We start from the raw sequence: 19517 nt of genomic DNA on the forward strand, positions 1-19517 counted from the left end.
TCTGCATGTGAGTGTGGGGAGGAGGGCAGTGGGGGCGGTGGGGGAGGAGAGCACGGCAAGGAGAAGATGGAACAATGAAATGTCAGCCCGTTTCCCCCCGCAGCCCTGCCGCAGCGCTGGTGAGCCGTTAGGAAGCGTGGCCACCGTACCAGTGGCGTACACAGCGTCAAGCATGGGACACACCGGGTCCGTGTGGCCTCGGGTGTGAAGGAGAGGGAGGGAGAGTGGTGGGAGAGCTGAAGTGAGGGGTTGTCCTATTCTCAGATGGGTGTGCGTGCCCTCCCTCGGGCTGCGGCAGCTCGCCAAGGGGAAGGCTGCAGTGCTGCTGCTGCATGCAGGAGCTGGGCAGTCCTCTGCGTGCCCCGTGCAAGCAGCCTGCCTCGGGGATGGGGGTCCGTCCTGCTGTCCTGCCATCCTGCCCGCCCTGTCCCTCTGTCCGTGCACCCCACACCCCCGGAGAGGACACGACAGGCAGCAGGACATGTTCCCACTGGCTTACATGTGTTGTGTTGCTCAGGCAGCGCAGCTGTGTCCTGCCACTAAAACAGGGTTAAATCTCCGCATTTCTGGCTAGCCTGTGAAAAGGAAGAAGCGGAGCCCCAGGGGGAGGTGGTGTCCCAGCCCCTCCCTGTAGAAGAGGCGCCCACGGGGTGCAGGGCTTTTTTGCACAGCGCAGATGGGAAGGAGGACCTGGCCATGAGCCTCCAAGGGCTGGGAAAGGCCATGTCACTCGCTCATGAAGTTATCGGCCAGTTTGCCACCCGCGCGCTTTGCACGTTTGGGCAAACACCAGTCGTGCAGAGCTGGGTCAGAGAGTTGGTGGAAGCTGAGTGGGTTTGGGAACAGGGAGTGAGCGGGGAGGGCTCTGGCTGAACAGAGAGCCTCAGGCGCAGCAGTGGGGAGGCAGAAGAAGGGACCAAAGAGGAGCCACCGTGTCCGGCTGGAGGGAGCTTGCTCCCTGGCTGGTGGAAGGCAATGGGACATGTTTGTCAGTGGCCCTGGTGCCGCAGGTGGCTCCTGACATTGCTTATGGCTTCGCTCTTCTAGAGTGGGCACTTTGACGGAGGTAACCTTCAGGCTCTGAAGTCATCTTGTCGTCCAGGACAGGGAACAGAGAAGTGTAGATAGGATGTACTTCTCCAGGAAGAAAGCTTGGCAAATGGCTCTGGTTACCATGGGGCATGGTGAATTAGTGCCATTCCCTAGAAGGGGTAATGAAAACCTGCCCTGAGCTTGTGTAGAGATGTGGCCAAAGCAGCAATGCATGCTGAGCATGCATGGGCTTGCTGCTGCAGGCTTCAGACCTCATCTTATGGCCTTGTCTATGGGCACTCGGTCAGGGGGGAGAGAGCAGGTCGAGGCTGGTGGGTTCAGTCCTGCGGGTCTGAAGGGCTGTGGGGAACAGAGAGGGGCTGTTAAGGGAGACCGCCTGCAGTGAACCACTGATGGGTGACTCTGGCCATCAGCACAATTTAGCAGGTTTACCATTGTTCTTCAGTGTAGGCTCAGAGGCAGCTCATTTTTACTGAAGCAGCATCATGTGGGGACCAAACTACCCTGGACCTGATGCTATATTTTGATGCCAGCCTGTGTCACTTCTGTATTGGCAGAAAATACTTGTGCAGGCAGCTGCAGTGGCTGCCAGGACTGCACAGCAATCGCAGCCCACTGCGCAGCTGAGCCGAGAGCTCCCCGTGGCGGGCAGCATGACCCCACCGCCCACCAGAGCATCATGCCCTCTCTCATGGGGCCAGCGACTCACCTAAGCCGTGTCCCGAGCAAGGATGCTACTCGTGGGCCCGGGAACCCAGACGTGGTCCCCATGGTGGTTTGTGGGTCGTGCGGGATGGAGAAATGTGGCGAAGCTGGGGACATGGTGGCGGGGGTAAAGGCAGCCCCTGTGTCAGCCCCAGGGACCAGAATGGGCGAAGGTTGCAGTGAACATCTTCTGCTGCAGCCTGGCAGCCCTCTCCCCCTCTTGCCGTAGGAAACCTGCTCTTTCTTCCGCCGTGCTGTGTTGAGTGTGTGCATATTTGTGTAGGACAGAGGGAAAGGAGAGGAGGAAGAAAGAGAGGAGAAGAGCAGGAAACTGTCATTTGTGGAAGATTTCCTCATAAATCATCTGCAGTGTTGGTATTTGCATGGTGGTGGAGTCGGGTGCCCTGCCCAGGGTCAGAGCCCCATGGTGCAAGGCTCTGTCCTGAAGAGCTTGCAGCTGAAGTATGAAACAGGAGGTGACATGTGAAGAGAACAAACAGATGGGGAGAGCAGGAGCTGGTGAGGAGATAAATAGCAAAGACTCTTTGAATCTTTTCTGTGCCTTTGTCTGGAGGGTTTCAAAGCCATCTAAAACTGATGCGAGCATCCCTCTCCTTGGGTTAAAGTGATGGACAGCTGTCTGGGACCAAGACCATGTTCTCCTGGAGAGCCTGGAAGGGTACCCGGTATCTAGAAGACAAGCTGGTTCATCTCCTGCCAGCAGAGACCCTGTCTGAGCAGCCCTCTCCTCGTGTTGTGTTTCTTGCCCTGAGTGCTGTAGGACCATGGAGGCAAGGGCCAGCCCCACCAGTGTGTCCCCAACTCTTCTCCATCTCTCCTCCCCATCTCACTCCTGCAGCGCTGTCTGCCCGAGAAAATCACACCAGCTCAGCAGTCCTTGGCTGCAGCACAAAAAGGGTGCATGGAAGATGGGTGCACCCATTAATTTAATAATTCACCCACTCATATGGCCCTTCCTCAAAGAGGGTGGCCAGCATTGCGTTCACTCAGGCGGTCACTGGAGCACAGCACACACTGAAGAGCTCCTGTGCCCCACAATGGTAACAGTGGTCTCAAACCAAATGATCTTTTGTTTTGTCTTTTTCTCTTTAACTTAGGGAGCGAGTTTTCTGGGAGCCCATACAGCCACCCACAATACTCGACGTACAATGACTCCTGGAGGTTTCCCAACCCTGGACTACTGGGTAAGTTGTCGTCCTCGCCTTGAGGGCTCAGTGCAAGCTGTGTCCCCTTTGCAACCCGATGGTGATTGCCCCCTGCTGGGGTGGTGAGAAGCGTATCCTGGTGCAGTCCTGAGTCCCCATGCTCAGCCCCTGTGCGGGACTGCAGGTCTCCATTGGGGTGCACAAATGTTCTTGGTGCCCTTTGCCAGCAAGAAGCCCAAACCTCTCGTCTTCCTCTTTCTGCCCACTTAAAATCCTTCCAGAGGTACAAAGTGTTGCTGGAAGGCAGGATCCCCTTTTTTTTTTGAGGGTGAGGAATCCATTTCAGACAAAACTTGGGGTGCTTTATGGGGAGTGCCAGCTTCAGGGAGGCACTGGGTTGCTCACAGCCAAGCACCAGCCCCGTTGCTCCCCACACTGTCGTTTCTCACTCATTCAAGCACTTTGTGTTCCTCCCTGACCTCGCGTTGCATTGGCTCCCCAGTTGTGTGTGTGTGCCCAATCCATTCCTCCTCTGCACGGGACTGCTGTGCCCGCGCAGCATTCCTGGTGCTGACACGGTCTCTACGAGCGGTGGGGGGCAGGAGCCCCGTGGCTTATGCAGGATCATGGCCCTCATGTGAAGGATAAACATAATCCATTTTACACCACTGTCAAAAGCTGGCCCACTTTGACCTTATATACATGTAGCATGCAGTAATTAGAATTTTTCCCTGCATAATTTGCATGGATGAGGTAAGTAAAATACCAATTAATTGTCATCTCTCAACACGGGAGTAGCATGCCTTAGAGATTTCCAGATTTATGGATGACAGGGCTGTTATATGTGACCTCCAGCAGCGAAATAATTTTGAATTTTTGTCATACTTTTTTTATCCAGTTTCTTTGTTTTAAGTAATTGAGTCCCCATGTAATTGAGCCACCCAGGCTGTATTCATCATGGTTCTTGTCCTTAAACAAATCCTTGGGGAGCAATAGACAGCCTCTGCCTCCCGTGCCATGGTGCTGGTATAATGCTGCTATTTGCTGTGCCACATTTAAGGGTTTGTTAGCGCTTCCATCATAAATCAGCGGGCAGATCTCCAGCTAATATCGATGGGCATAGCTGCACAAAGCCAGGGGAGCCCCTGCGTGGAGACCCGCAGTTTCCATGGCCACAGCCGGCAGCGCCTGCGGGATTTTGGCTTGGCCACATGGGGAAGATGCTTTAGCCAGGGGGGAGAGCGTGCGCTGCACATTCTTCATTTCTCGTGTTGTAGCTCCTTCGGAGGCAGGAGAGGTGCTTTAGCAAAGCTCTGCTGTGTGGACAGGCCTGGGAAGCCAGGTTTTTGGGTGGCTTTTTAAATTTTACTTGCAAACCAGTAAAGAAACTGGCATGATATGAAAAATAAATGAAAACACATCCCCACTCTTGCCTTTCCTCATGGAGAGAGCTTTTGGCCAGGCCCCCAGACTGTACACGGTGCTCCCACCTGTGAGTTCACTGGAGCCATCCCGGAGCCATCCTGAAGCCCTCCTGGAGCCCCTCGCCGCCCTGCAGCAGGGGGCCACTAGTGGCCGTTCAACTCTGGCAGCAACAGGTTGTGCCCACAACCTGCTCGGCTCCTCATTTGGGATGATGGGCTCGCATAAGCTGTGAGCGTACTGGCCAGGGCACCACACAGGGGACATCCCTTGTGCTGCCCTGAAGCCGGTGGAGATGAGCAGGTCTGGATCAGGAGAAGACTTTGAAGCAGAGGCTGGTCAGGAGCCAGTACACCTTTTGCCTGTGCTATTCCCTTTTTTCCTGGTTCTTCCTCTTTTTCTCACTTCCTTTTCTAATGATACGTTTTGGGGGCAAATTCTACCTTGTCTTCAACTGTGCGGATGCACGCAGATGGAGGGATGGCGTGTTCCCGAGGCAAGGCTGGCATCGCAGTCTGGCAAGGATTTCTACAGCAGTATTTACTCAGCAGCATGCTGTGAAGGTGTATTTAAATGAGGGAAGGGCAAAAAGATTTGGATGCTACCTTTTTCCTTCAGAAACCGCAACTTCATTGAAATTGAAAAGTTTCACAGTATAATGACAACAATACTGGCATTTTTTGCCAGTGGGAGTTGTTAAAATGTTATGATCTTGGCTTTCTTGTTGTCGTGGTTTAGGCCAAAATCCACTACTGGGGACCTGAGGGACCCCAGATGGGACCGACCGATGCTCCCCTCTACCCCTCTTCAAAGAGAGAGGCAGAGGAGGAAGAAGAGACTTAAGAGTTTAGAAGGAACTAAACTACTTTAATGAAATATTAATAATAAAATAAAAAGAAATAATGAAAAATATATACAAAACCGTATCAAGCTCCCGAGATGACAATCACGTCACCGGCTGGCACTGGGGCAGTCCCAGGCTGGACTCAGTGACGGACGGGAACTGGATTCCAGATCTGGATTCAGGATCGGGATCGGGATCACAGGCAGACAAACAGAGTCCTCCTCAGACGTCGGCCATTGAAGGAAGAGCCCGTGACCCTTTGATCCCTCAGCTTTTATACTGAGCGTGAGGCAGATGGGATGGAATACCCTGTTGTTCAGTTTTGGGTCACCTGTCCTGTCCGCTCCTCCCTCCAGGTGGGACCCCACTATGCTTTTCCGCTTCCGACCCTCCAACGTGGCAAATAACAAAGTTGGTTGGCCTTGGCTGTTATGGCAATAAGTATAAGCAAGAGCCTCTCTGCATCCCATGCCTGGGCATCAGCTATAAACAATTGGCCTTATCACTCTGAGAGAGTGAACACTGTTTGCACAATATGCAGTTAATTTCAGTAGTCAGAAGAGGCCCAGCTAAGAAGCGAAGTTACTGAACAAAATTGGTTCTGTTTTACCTCAAACAAGGACACTTGTTTTTACCCTCTTCAAAATACTTTGTTCCAATATTTTTGAAATCTTATGTTTCGGTGAACACAGAGTCAGTCACTGCACAGATGACATTACCTTGCTTTGAGTGTGCAATGGCACGCTGGTTTGAAGTTACAAGACTGGAAATTTTGATGCATCAAAAAGAAAAAGAAATAGGAATGTTTGTTCTGCAGCAAGTCCTAAGGCAGCAAGTACCATTCCAGTTCAGCCTGGTCACACAAACGGGAGTGCTGGAGTCCCCTGGAGGGGGACTCCCCATGTCTGACCACTGGTCGTGTGTCCTGCACCTCCCTGTGCTGCTTGAGCTGGGCAGCGAGGTCTTGGTGAGCTGAGCCTTGGGGTTCCCATCACGTCAAGCCTCTGTCAGAAAAGCACTGGAAGTGAAATGGTGGTCAGTTTGGAAGGGCGTTTATTCAAAGTCAACATTGTACCACACAGAGCACTACAAAGGTCCGTGGCCTAGCTCCTCGGTGGGGAAGCCCACCCTGCTTGCCTGTGGCACACAGCACTGGAGGGGAAAGGCAGCAAGAGCGCTCTGAGGGATGCTGCAAGGCCCGGGTACAGCTGTAGGACCACAGCCAGAGCATCTCCTGGTTCGGCTGTAGGGTTGGACACGTCTATTGTGCCCCACAGCGGTCCGCTTACCCGCAGCTCCATGTCCTCCCTGGGAGCCTGGTCCTGCGCTCCACCTCCCCAGGCGCCCACCAGCCCCACCGGTCATTCAGGGCAGGTAGGAACCTGTGGCAGAGCCTTAAAATCCTGCTCCAAGTCCCCTTGCACACCCAGAAGGCTCCATGTGATAAGCCCGAGCACCCACAGTGGAGAGGAGGTTAATTTAAGCTGTATCCAGGATGCTTCCACTCTTCTCAGGAGTATACGTGAGAGCGTTCAGTAATTCTCTCCGGAGAGCGAGCTCTGGCAGTATCAGCCTCAAAGCAGAAACCTTGACAAAATTAATCAGGACTGGTACATGGACTGACACAGTTTGTTTTACTAAGTCCCGCTCCCTTCACCGAGATGAGAGTGTAATACTGCAGGCACTTAACAGCACCTACATTCAATTAATTCCCTGTGCTGGCGAGGAAGAATTGCACTGCAGCCATCACACCAGGCTGAAAGAGGAGCTAAAAGGAGAGATGCTGTGATTTGCGAGTGGCAGGAAGAAAGGGTACTTGGGTGAAAGATGGTTTTGGGGGGAAAATAAAGAGAACAGGGGCAGAGGGAGATGAGAATAATGAAACAACTTTGGTCGTGAGTCTTCGTCCCGGGGTGTGGAGCAGCAGTGAGAGGCATGAGCCAGTGTCTCCATGAGAAGGCAGCACCATGCTCTCGACGTGCAGGCGGTGGGGAGCATCTGCCTGGCCCTGGTGGAGCACCGGCTGCTCCCCGTTGCCCCATGCCTGCTCTGCCCTTGCTCTGCTGCTCTCCACTCTTGCACACTGGGCAGCCCAAGTTCCACCCTGTACTGGGAACCAACGCAAACGGGTGACCGTGGTCCCTCCCCCCTGAATGTGCCCTGTAGCTCTTGTGGAAGGGGAGATGACCAAGCTGTAGTCCTCCGGGGTGGTCAACAGAAGCATGGGAAGAAGAAGAAGAAATCTGTTCTGCAGCCCTTCCTGCTCCTCCCCCCGATCGCCGGCCCTGGCGGCACCTGCACTCAGCTCTGCGGCACGGCACAGCACGGCACGGCACGGCAGCCTCTGCTGCATGGGGTGGCCACGGCCAGGGGCAGGACAGACCCCGAGTTTCCAGAGGGGTGTGCTGGGAAGAGGATGCAAACCCTGTCCACTTGTGTGGCATCTGGCTCGGTGGCTGCAGCAGGCATCCCCATCTCAGAGCCAGAAGAGGCAGTGGACCGAGGGGCATATTTTTTTTCTTTTTTTTCCCCCCATACTGTGCTGTGGATGAGCTGGATGGGGGATGGTACAGGGATGCACGTGGAGGCGCATACACAAGCGCACAGGAAGCAAGCACATGCATGCCCGGGGCTCAGTCCGGCACTGTCAGCACGTCCTGGTGCACGTGCCGGCATAGGGTCAGCTCAACGCGCAGGCACCAAGAGCGGGTAACAGCAACGCAGTCTAATGAAGAAGAATGATTCAATTTCGTGCTGGCTTGTTGCAGTAACTTCTTTGCCATTTTTGCTCGTTGCATTCGGCTTATGCTGCTCGCAGCCGGGTTCCGTTTGCTGCAACGTCCCTGCTCCCGCCCGGACGTGGTCCCTGTGCTGTTGCGGTGCCGCAGTTGCCAGTGCCGGCATTGTGCAAGGGCTGGGCTTGGAGCCCGTCAATTAGGATTACATTCAGTTCTTCCGTGGGCTTCTGTGAAAAGATTAGAGAACAAGTAGGTGCCAGAAATGACTGTGTCAAGAAATAAATTGATGGCAGTATGAATTAGAAAGGAAAAACGACAGAAGGATGGACAAGTCTGTTCTGGATGGGGGCATGGTGACAGGGAGGAAGAGTGAATGCTTTGTGATGTGATGTTTTAATTTTTCACCTTAAATGCAAGCTTTTTTGATTCCAGTGCTGAATGGCAAACTGGAAAAATCAAACTTGAGAGAAGTGTAAGGCCTTTGGAAAGTGTGAGAGAAATACTGGCTTTGGTAGCCACACTGAGTCAGAACAGCGGAAGAGGACAAGGGAGGGGGAAAGCGAAGGCCCTGACCCCCAGAAAGACCCCCTTTACCCCAAAACCTCGGGAAGCGCTGCATCCTGCTCTGGTGGGACCCACATATCGCTCCGTGGGTCAGGCTGAAAGTTTTTGGTGCTGCTGGATCCCTTCCCTACATTTGCCGCCCTTCTGCCTGAGCTGAGCTGCCATGGCCGGTGCCGGTGCTGGTGCCAGCGGGGACCTGGGGTCTCTCCTGGTGGTCACACCTGGGAGCTGGTCACCACCACCTACTGCTCCCCATCGACCTCCTGGTGCTGCAGTGCGTGAGGACAGCTGTTCCACCCAGCTCTTTGGGGCCCTGTGAGGTGTTTTACCCCAAGGTGCTGCCTGCCCCACAGCAGGAGATGATCCGCAAGGACTCCTGGGCAGCAGGAGTGGACATGAGGGGACACGGAATGACAGACTGGGCACCCCTGAGAGTGCAGCCCACAGTTCACTGGCTGCAGAGGACATCCCCAAAACCCCAGCTAGACAGGACATGGACATTTCAAAGTCCGGTGAGCTGTTCAGTTTGCCTTTGCTCATTCAAGACTACCTGATTTGGCCAAGGAAGGCTTCCATGTTTTCAATTGTCTGAGTTTGGCTGGGATACAAAATTTACAGCAGTTTATTTTAGGCTACCCATGAGAACAGTGTTCATTGTTCTTGTGAAGCTTTCCAGTATTCTCCTTCACAAAATACGTCTCCTGAGGCTGGGGCTTCTTAACTTGATATCATTTATCTGGAAGAGGAGTGTCCACCCAGCTCTGGATAGCAGTTGAGGTGCCCTCAGCAGATAATGCAAGGCTGTCAGCTCTGCTCTTCTGCACGTGTAAATGGCATGATAACCCTGTGAAGGGATCTGCTTTGTCTCTGTTGTTTATGGCTTAAAATATTTACCTTTTAGTTACTACACCTAGGCGAGATGGGCTTCTGCCTAAATGTTCTGCCAACATCTTTGCAAAAGCTTAACCTGGCCAGTGATTTCACGGACTGTTCTGAATTACTCTTGTGTACGGTAAGGCTAACCTTCTAGACAACTAGAACCACGGTCTTGAAGCTTTGTCTACCTTCTTTAAACCCAGCCCTTTGCAGAAGGTTTGCATGATATTTAAGGTGGGAATTTTGGGGCTCTGAGGATGGTGTTGAGGACAACACAAGCTGCACTGTGTACAAGCTCCCGTTCTGCTGCAGCACTGAGTGATGGAGAAGCCGCGTTCCTGTAGCCGAACCCCGTCATGTCTGACCCATCGGGGTTGTGGCAGCTGAGTATCACATGCTGTGGTAGGACTTTGATCACAAGAAAGAAGTTTCTTCTCCACGGCTGTGCCGAGGAGCTCATTGCACGTACTGTGCAATAGCAGATGTTGGCTGAGCTCTGTTTTTTGGATGTGTTGGCTTGTGCTCCTTTGGAAATAAGCAGCAGGAGGCTGGCGGTGAGGCCTGAGAGGATTTCCTGCAGTGGCATTCAGGACGAAAGCAGCCTAGAAGAAACGGGAGGGCTTGCCTGTGAGATGGATCCTGGTGGATCCAGAAGAGTGAGGTAGGGTGGAAAAGTCCATCCTTTCAGGAGGTGTTTCAGTTGGTAGGTCTGTCTCCTCGGGATGTCCTCTAGGGCAGCATGGCTTATTTCACCAGCTGTAGAAACCCCTTCAGGCAGCTCACCGAGGCCAGTCTGGGGAGAAGGTGGGGAAGGCCCTGCCTGTTGCAATTGTACCACCCTCTTGAGGTGACGGTGAACAGTAAATGTCTGTGGGCTTCCTCTGAGAGGCTGGCGACCCGATTCTCACTCTGTACTTGGGCTTTTGAATCAGCAGCCCTCAAGTAATCATTCAGGTCATTTTGGGGTGAACAGCAAAGCCTTCATCTGGAGACTGTGCAAGAGGAGGGGAGGCCACGAGCTACTCCACCCTCCCAGGTGGAGGTTCCTTGGCTCAGCGGAGAGTAGGCAACCAGCAGCACAGGGAATGCCATCTGGGTTCTCCTTCCCTCTCCAGAGGGTGTGCAGGGGCCATGGTGGTGGAACAGCCGGGGCAATGCCAAGCTCAGCCCACGCCCAGGTGCCAGGCAACCATCAGACCTACTGGAGCAGTGTTTGCTAGAGGTTGGGGTGGGGAGCAAACAGCTGAAAATACACCTTTGGCTTCACTGCCACTGATGCTTTGCTGAGGGGTCCAAAGGCCCCATGAAGCTCTGGTGGCGCCACCTTCTCCTGGAGGAGCCCACTCCTCTGCCTCGCTGAAGCTGCAGAAGTTAACCCCTCTGTGACAAGTCACATCCCTGGTTGTGAAGACTCTCGACAATGTGTGCCAGGCTGCTGTCCCAAGTGGGGTAGACACGGGGAGTTTGGGGTTGTCAGTAGCTCTTGGAGGTGTCACTCGTGAGACTAGACCCTACAGCCCAGCCTGCTCCAGAGCTGTTCCTCGCATTTGTTGCTCATCCAGAGCTGCCTGGGGGACTCAGACACATGTGTCTGAGTGCAAGTCCTTGCAAGGGGCTTCTTCCACACTGTAGCATGTCTTGCATCTCAGGAATGTGAAATGGTGGTGACTTGGAGACTGAACTGGTAGCGCCTTAAAAAATTTTTTGCCCAACTCTTTTTGTACACCGAATCTGAGTTGGTTCCCTCTCCGGTGCACTTGGAAGGTATTGAATAGCTGGTGTTGTCTGAAGAGATTGGTACCTCTCCAGATATGTCTGAAGTCAAAGACTCTTCCTCATCCAAGCAAATGATCTAGGTTCCAGGTGATCCTTTGGTGATCCCCAATCTACCAGCACTTACCCCTGCGAGGCAGAAACATCATTGCCCATATTTTTCATGCCTTGTCTTGGTGGACGAGTGCCTCAGCATTCATCAGTCTGCAAAGCTTTAAGCCTTGCCTGCATAGTTCATTCAGGTGTGTAACACATACTCAATCAAAAAATAGAGCATAAATTTGATCAGTTTGAGGCCTAAGTGTTCCTTTCAAAAGCTGTGATATGGAGTATCAGATACTTTGTTGGATGAGGTGTTATTTGCTGGAGGTAGTTGTAAACTACTTTCTCAGTTCAAATTTGTTACCAAGTGAAAGTTGCCAATATTTTCTGAAGACAATTCCTCTGTTCAACAAATGTGTTGGATGCCGAAGGACTTTCCCTGGCCAGGCAGGAGCCAGTGCAGTGTTGTGATTCCAAAGTGCATCTGGTAGCACCAACTTGGTGTTTCCTTCTGGAGCTCCAAGGTCACTGACAGAGCTAAGCAAAATCTGGGAGCTTATTCCCTGACAGAATTAGTTTTAGAAAAGGGGGAACTGTTGTTGAGTGAAATATGTTGAATGCTTTGGGGTTCAACCTCCTCCTCCTCCTCCCAAAAGGAGGGGGGAAAAAAATCAGAGAAGTCAAAGCGTGGTAATGTGTTGGGGCTGGAACGTTTTTGACCTGCCATTCTGAAAAGTAATTCACTTTTTCAGCGAAGTAAATGAAACTAATGTTTTGAGCAGAGGAAGGGAGCCAGGTACCCTACAGCCAGCAGAAATGCCAAGCGACGGTTGCGCTGTTCTCGTGCAGAATGCGTGAATGTGGTTTTTAGTCTAGTACGTGGCCCTCAGGGCGGTGAGTCTGAGCTCTCTGCTGCCCATGTTGGCAGGCTGCATGCTGGCACCTCTCCACCTTTGTCTTTCTCACACCCGTCCCTTCTCTTGCAGGCTCTCCGTACTACTACAGCGCTGCAGCCCGCGGGGCAGCCCCACCGGCCGCCGCTGCCGCCTACGACCGCCACTGACGCCGGGGCGCCGGCACTGACCGCATGCACCGCCTGGGACACCGCCACGAGCCGCCTTGCTGCAACCATGCCAGCCGGGCTGCAAGGGAAGGAGAAAGTACCTAGTAGGAACATGCTAATTGAAATTTTGCTCTTTAAACTTGGTGAACTGATTATTGTTGTATTCCTGAACCTGGTCGTGTTTGATCTGGGTCTCAAATCAGACAAAGAAACAGGAGGAAGCGGTTCTCCTGACGCTCTGTGTGATGGAAAACGCGCGGTAGCTTCATGTCTTTCGCAGCCGGCTGGCTACTGCTTTAACCGCCTGTGGGTGCCACGGCTGTATCTGGGGATAAGGAAGAGGCGTGAGCGGCTCCTCTTGGGGTGGCTTCCTCTTGCTGCACACTGAAACAGGCTGTGAGGCTCAAGGCAATTTTATTTTTTCTTTTTTTTTTTTCTGTTTGTTTTTTTTTTTTTTTGGTGGCAAAGAACAAAATCAGTCTGCTCAATTTTACACAAGCACCACTGTAAATACTTGCTTGTTTGTATTACTATGAGTGGCTTAAGCATAAGCAGCAACATTGTACAAATACAAACTCAAAATGCATCTGAAAATGCGTTTTGAAACTGGTGCACTGATTCAAAGAATTCAGTAAGCTTTAAGCAACTTTGAACCAGGTTAACACTCATTGTGGCTATATTTTGGGCTGATGTTATTTCTGTGTAGAGCATCCTATCTGACAGCCGTGTGTGATCATGCTATATGCTGGTATCAAACACATGGGCCACAAGAAATGGGCAGCTTTGTGACATTTTACTGCTTAATATTCATTTATGTTAATTTGTAATCATAATGAGTACTGAAACAAATTCTCTGGTTTCAATTTAAGCAGCATCCAAGAAGGAATTCCTAAATAATAGTTGACACCTTATGTACATCTCAATAGGCTGTGTGCTAAAACCCAGTTGTGAACACCCTGAGAGGAAGGGGGAGAAATACCACAGTAATGATTTTTGTTAAACGGACATATTGAGCGGGGCATACTGAGCGATTTCCGAGGCAAATTGGAGAGGAAGGCGCTCGTTTTGGGGGTCTGTGCTTTGCAGTGAAGGCGTATCAAATTCGAGCCACCGTAGTCCAGACGTGCACCAGGGAGGATTTTGCCCCGTTAATTCCACGTTTCTTCCCTCCCGCTGGGAGAGGGAGTGCTAATAGTGACATGTCCTTCGATGTGCGGCTTCCTGGGGCTAATGAAGAGAGGAGAGCAGCTACAAACGACCCACCAAGCAGCTACACCAATCACTGCCACTTCATGGAGCCAGAACTGCTGATTTCCCCTGCAGCCTCCCTGCCCCAGGCTGAGGGGCAGCCAACATGTATGGATGACACACATGACCCCCATCCCCTCCTGCTGAGGTCAGTGGAGAAGCTCCCCGGCCCTGGTGAGATGGACATCTGGCCGTAGCCTCCTTATTCCCCACCAGACCATCCTTATCTGCCCAGAGCAGTGCGGGCACTGCAGGGGGGACCTGTTGGTGCTTGGCTGTGTGTGTCCTACAGCTGAAGATGGGTTGTTGGTGTTGAACCTGAAATGCATTCCCGTGGATGAACATTCAACAGCTTACTTCCACCTGAACAATCATTTCTCTGAAATGGCAGCTCCTGAGTTAACACTCTTCTCTCTCCTCCTCCCTCCCCCCCTCATTGCTTGTTCTGCATGTCTGGTGTCCTTAGTGGCCACTAACCCGTTGAGAAGCTCCCTCTCCAACTCCAGTGGCATCTTCTCACACTATGGAAATGCAGCCATCACTTCCAAGTTCCCAGGGCAGATGTGTTTGGGTCCTCAAAAGCCACGGAAGCACCCAGGTCCTACCAGCTTAACGTTTCAGTGAGACATTCACAGATCCCATCAGGGATCTTGGCCGGAGTCCTTCAAACTGTGTCCCTAACCCAGAAGTAAGTTTTGTGACAAACTTAACAGTGAGAAAAGTTCTACTTTTCATCTTTCAGCAATTAATAGCTGATACACACCCGTTTTTAACTGAAGACAAATGACAGCATGGACAGTTTACAGAGAGAACCTTCTGAAGCATTGTTGTGGTGTCATCCCTTTCTGAGCACCCCATGGTCACTGGCACCCTGGTGACAAAGCTGCAAAGGGTGTTTCTGTTCCTGGATGCTGGTGGCATGGGGACTCCCCATGAGCCCCTGGAAAGGGCTGTGCGCTGTTTGCACCCAGAGGACACGCACCTTCTCTACGAGCTTGGGAAAGGACAAGGCTGTCCAGTGCCTTGGCCAAAGAGAAGAGAAACAAGGCTTTGACTGCGGGCTGTGAGGGTGCGGGTGATGGCTTCAGAGTAGAGGTGGGCTGACTTACACCAGCTACAGAGACACCACCTGCTAGGTGACCAGGCTGGTCTAAAATGAGTCTTTTTGTCCGTCCAGCGAGGGAGCAGCAGCTCCTGTTGATGGTGCATGGGTCCTTCACCCACTCTGCAAACAGCCCAGTGAACACGTGTTCTTTGCGTGTTTCCTCAGTGGCATGGCTTGTGTGACATACGCTAATTCAGATGACATTGAGGAGACCAAGCACAAGACTTTGGGAGATGTTGGCAAGCTCAGGATGGAGGCTCTCATAGCTGGGCTGGGGACCTAGGAAAGGCACGGTGGGCGTATTTCCCCTGAAGGATGCATAGATGCTGCTGGTTGAAGTGATCCAAGGTGCTCAGACCTGGCTGGCCCTGTGGTTTCATCAGGACTCCCTGAGGGTGGTCCTTGGCCAGACCATGGTGGTGGGCTCCATCCTGCCGGCAGGGTCTGCAGGCAGGGATGGTGTGGGTGCACGGGCAGCGTACAGGTCCTGGTCAGGGCTGTGGAAGGGAAACCCCAAACTCCCGCTGTTGCACGTGCGAGGCGGGTGCCTGCGCGCCCAGCCCAGCTCCCAAAACACGGCAGCCAGGCTTGCTCATATCTGCTGGGACTGCTTCCCAGCAAGAAAGGCCAGTAAGAGCTGGTCCATTAAGTATGCATGCCGTACTTCTGGAAAAGACACTTCTTGACAGTACTTACTGATTTTGAGAATATTTCGCCTGGGGTTTACACACTGCTTCCCTCAGGAGGCCGGGACTTAGCGTCTGTAGTCTTCATCGCGGGGATGCTCCTCCTGGAGGAGCATGTTTGAAAGGCACCGCTGGCAGAAGGTGGTCTTCCGGGGATGACGGAGAGCCGCCGGCTGCCGCCCCCTCCTCTGCATCCCTCCGTGTCCTGGGAGGTGACAGGGGAGCTGGGGGCAGGAAGCAAATGACCCCTTGGGGCTGCAAGGAGGCGAGAGAGCAGGACCAGCAGCGGGACCTGGGGCGCGCTGCCTGCCCCTCGCTCAGGTGGGTGCCCCGTAGCGCAGCGCATTGTTACTAGACCCCTGCAGACGTCAGCCCCATAAAGTGCCTTCAGGCAGTTTCAGCACCAAACTCTGTAACACGCTCAGTTGCGGGGGGGTCCAGTAGTCTGCGCTCCAGCAATAAATTTATCAAGTACATTGCTGACACAGACGGGCTGAGAGATGAAATCTGAGAGATGGAGAATGCTGCCGTGAGACTAAATCAACAGAGGCCACAAGCCGGAATTGCATGAACTGACTTGTTGAGGAATCCCTCAGTCAAACGCTGTGAGAGTGTGACTGCAAAGATGACATAAAATGCTGTGAGCACTGAGTTTGCTTAGCATTTGTGTGAAGGTTCAGTTACGGAGGCGTTGTCGTTAGGCAGCTCCACTGACTGCAGAGCTCAGGATGTCTCAGGACCAGATCCACAGACCGAAAGCTTTGTTTGTTCGCCGTCAAGTCAGAAAAATGCTCCGGGCTGTGGGAGCACGGGGCCGGAGAGCGCGTGCTGATTCAGAGACACAGAGACGTCCGAGGAGGGCTCTGACCGCCAGCGTCGGGGCACTTGGGAAGGAGACAACAAGGAAAGAAACGGCACCAGGAAAAGAAAAAAAAGGAAAAAAAGAGGAAAAAGAAGGAGGCTGAGAGGTGGTTTTCAGAAGAAAGCCTTCCTGACCAGGGAGTCGCAGCAGCGGAGTGCCCGTCACCCCTCCTCGGCTCCCTGTGGCCGTGTCCTGCCAGCGCTGCATGGGAGGGCGGCGTGGTGGGCTCCCTGTGCTGGGCGATGGCAGCTGCCGGCTGTGGATAAATGCTCTGCCGTGCCTGGTATTCCTTTTCTTATTTTCTTTAATTTACCTATTCTACATGTCCTTCAGCATGGAGGGGAGAGGAAGCCATGTCCCAGTGTCGCTTATTCCAACCACGAGTACCCATAGCTTTGAAGAGCCGTGGCCTGCAGTGGAGTTGACTTGTGTGGCTGCCGCTGGCAGATGTGTGGCTGCAACTGAGTGTCCTCCCTGGTGCTGTGCTCTGTCCTGTACGCGTGTGCCCGTGCATGTGCCACCAGGACACACGAGGCCACAGCCACCATGGGCAGCACGGCACTAAGCTGACCCACCCTGTGACTCTGTCCCAGCAAATGCTGGGAAGAAACTGCTTTTTCTTCTGGATTCACTGAGAAAATGACATTAAAGGGGCAGCGGCTCTTGGGTATCATGCCCTGCCGACTCTCGCCGAGCTCACAGGGACGGTCCTGTACGGGCGTTATCAGGCAGAGCCGGCTTGCACCAACGCGGGTGCTGGGTGCGCGTCCTGAGCCACGGCCACGGCAGCTCCGTGGCAGAGGCAGAGCGCTGGGTGGCAGCGCAAGGCTGGGGGCGCCCCGTTGTGCCCCTCAGACCGAAACCTACTCCTGTCGCAGGTACGCGCTATGGCAGCGTGCAAAACTGAGCGATCCAGCCGGATCTAGACTGATTAGCGCGGCTTTCCTGGTGGAGCTGATGAGATGCGGTGTGCCAACACCGAGCGAAAGGCATGACGAAGAGGCGCCCGGTGCCAGGGCTGCTGGCTGCAGCGTGGCGGGCGCCTGGGGACGACATGCCCACGCCTGTCTGTGCGGGCACGCTTTAGTCTCCCAGAGCCCGGGGGGCGGCGGAGGGGGGCACCCCAGCCCCACAGCAGCCCTGGCCGCCAGCCAGCCGGAGCCCTGTGCCCAGGGTCTCCTGCTCTGCCCCGTCGCATTGGGGGGAAGTGGCCGGCGGGCATTTAGACCTGCCCTTCGCCTCACTCAGCCTCGCGCGGGAAGAAACCTTGTCCTGGTTTTTCACTTTCTAGTGGCCTTTGTACATTCTGAAATTACAGAAACTCATTTCATTACAAATGGAATTCCTTTCCAAGAAAAAAAAAAAAGAACAGGCTTTTTTTTTTTTTCTTAGAGACAAACTACTTTGTACTAGGGACTTCTAGCATCAAAGAAATACATATCTATTGTATCCACCAAAGTCTGCAATGCCTGCATTGAAGCTTACTTCTTAAAAAAAGAGAGGGAAAAGAAAAGAGAGGGAGACAAATAAAAGCCCCCTCCCCTTGAAAAATACATACAAACAACAAAAAAAATAACTTACAAAAAAACTCGTAAAAATAACTGTTGAATTGCCTTTGAAAGTAGGGGATAACATCTGTTGCAAAACAGATGAAAAAATGCTTCTTAAAATGTGTATGTTTTGTATTCTTTTTTTCTAGTAGGAAAAGAACAGACTTGAAATCTTGGTGTTTTTTCCTTAGTGCTGTGTGTTGCTTTTGTGTGTTATAATATTTGAATGTAATTACAGCAGTGCCAATTTGCCAAAGATGTCGAACATTATTTTGGGGTTTTTGTTTTGGGGTTTGTTTTGGGGAACGAAAGGGGAGGTGGGCTGGGGAGCGGGGGTGCTAAGGCATGGGTCAAAAGGGAGGGGACGTTTGGAGGTTTTTCTTTTCATTTATTTGTTTTTTTTTTTCAATTCTTTTTCTCGTCAAAACTGAAATTTGTGATTTTATTCTAAGTTAAATGGTTGACTGCAACACTTTTTATTTTTAGATTAGTTGAAGAAACATGCAATAAGATTGGCGTAGTTCAATATCTGTGTGTCTTTTCATGAGAGTGACTGTTACTTGTGGACATTTGGTTTTATGTAACCTTTATGTGAGATAATTATTTGTAAATATTTACCATAATTTTATTGGTTCCTAAAATAAAAGTAATTTTTTTAAGTTCAAAAAGCCTCCTCTCACTCTTGCTTTCACCGTGTGCCCTGGATCCCTTAGAAGAAATTTCAGGTGGCTGCATTAGAAATGGAATTTTGGGGGCCCCCGTTAAAAGGCATCTGTCATGTGGGGATGGGCGCTGCAGCAGCGTTGGACCCAGCAGAGCCCGAGTCACCACGCGAAGGGTAAGGTTTGTGTTGGTGAGGAAAGTCCAGGTCCTCAGAGTGCCTTGGTGGTGCAGGCGGGTTGGTCTCCTGATGGGGCAGAGAAAACCTCCAAGCCAACCCAAATGCCCCCTGGAACGGGTTCGCTGGGACCAGAGTCAGCAGCCGCTCAGGGGAGCCTGAAGAGCAGCTCTCGGTCTCTGAAGACCACAGTGGTTTCACTGAGTCTTCCCCTACTTTAGAGCAGGTCTCGGCGGTCCTGCCCTGCTGTCCAGCTCTGGCACCGTGGGAGAGGGTCTCCTCCAACCCCACAGGAAGGCGATTCCCAGGAATGGGGATTTTCACCCCAGCTGCCGCCTTCTTCCAAGCAAAAATAACAGGTTCAGTGGGAGACAGATGGGGAGAGCCCAAACTTGTTCCCGTTTCACTGCTGGCCACCAGCAGAGAAAGATCTGCAGCCAGGCAGGACGGCACGAGGCACTGGAGAGCAGGTGAGCTCTCCTTCCCCTGCCCCGGTGTCTGTCCTGCCTGTGCCTTGAGATGCTTGTACCCACGTGTAAGTGACACAAGCGGCAGGATTAGTCATGCTAACTACTGCTACCGTACAAAAACCCCTCTTATTGAAAAGAGCTATAGCTAATGGCTGATGAACTATGTATTCTCAATGAGTTGCCTGTAAATGCATCTACATTTGGATGCGTGGCATACGTGGGGGTTTATTTGTGGCGCGTGTTTCCACAAGCTCACCGTTGTTGGCGTCTGCCATGTCACAGCAGCAGCTCTCTGCTCCTCCAAGTGCCTGCGGGTGCTTGGGACTGCTGTCCAGTCTGCGGGACCAGAGTCACAGCTCTTGTAGCCTCGAGTTACGAGACGTTTACTTGGATCATCATCACATGTGTCACGCTTGCGCTGGCAGTGCTGCCACAGTACCCCAAACACCCAAGCATCAGGTTTGTGAAGCGATGGTAAGGTATGTTCATTTGATTTGACGTGAGCATGTGTT

The 19517-nt window shown here is 52.5% G+C and overlaps 1 protein-coding gene across 3 annotated transcripts in view; it reads left to right on the forward strand.

Annotated features, from left to right (window-relative positions):
• The window catches only part of PAX5 (paired box 5), a 135270-nt gene extending 122968 nt beyond the window's left edge, over window positions 1–12302 (forward strand). For all 3 annotated transcript variants that reach the window (XM_082497407.1, XM_082497408.1, XM_082497409.1), the window contains 2 exons: window positions 2877–2963; window positions 12170–12302. In XM_082497407.1, the coding sequence (XP_082353533.1) occupies window positions 2877–2963; window positions 12170–12246 (164 nt within the window). In that variant the 3' untranslated portion in view covers window positions 12247–12302. The remainder of the gene's footprint in view (window positions 1–2876; window positions 2964–12169) is intronic.
• The last annotated feature ends 7215 nt before the right edge of the window (window positions 12303–19517 follow it).

The sequence above is a fragment of the Vanellus vanellus genome (genome assembly GCF_965231255.1).
Source record: "Vanellus vanellus genome assembly, chromosome: Z".
Lineage (NCBI taxonomy): Eukaryota > Metazoa > Chordata > Aves > Charadriiformes > Charadriidae > Vanellus > Vanellus vanellus.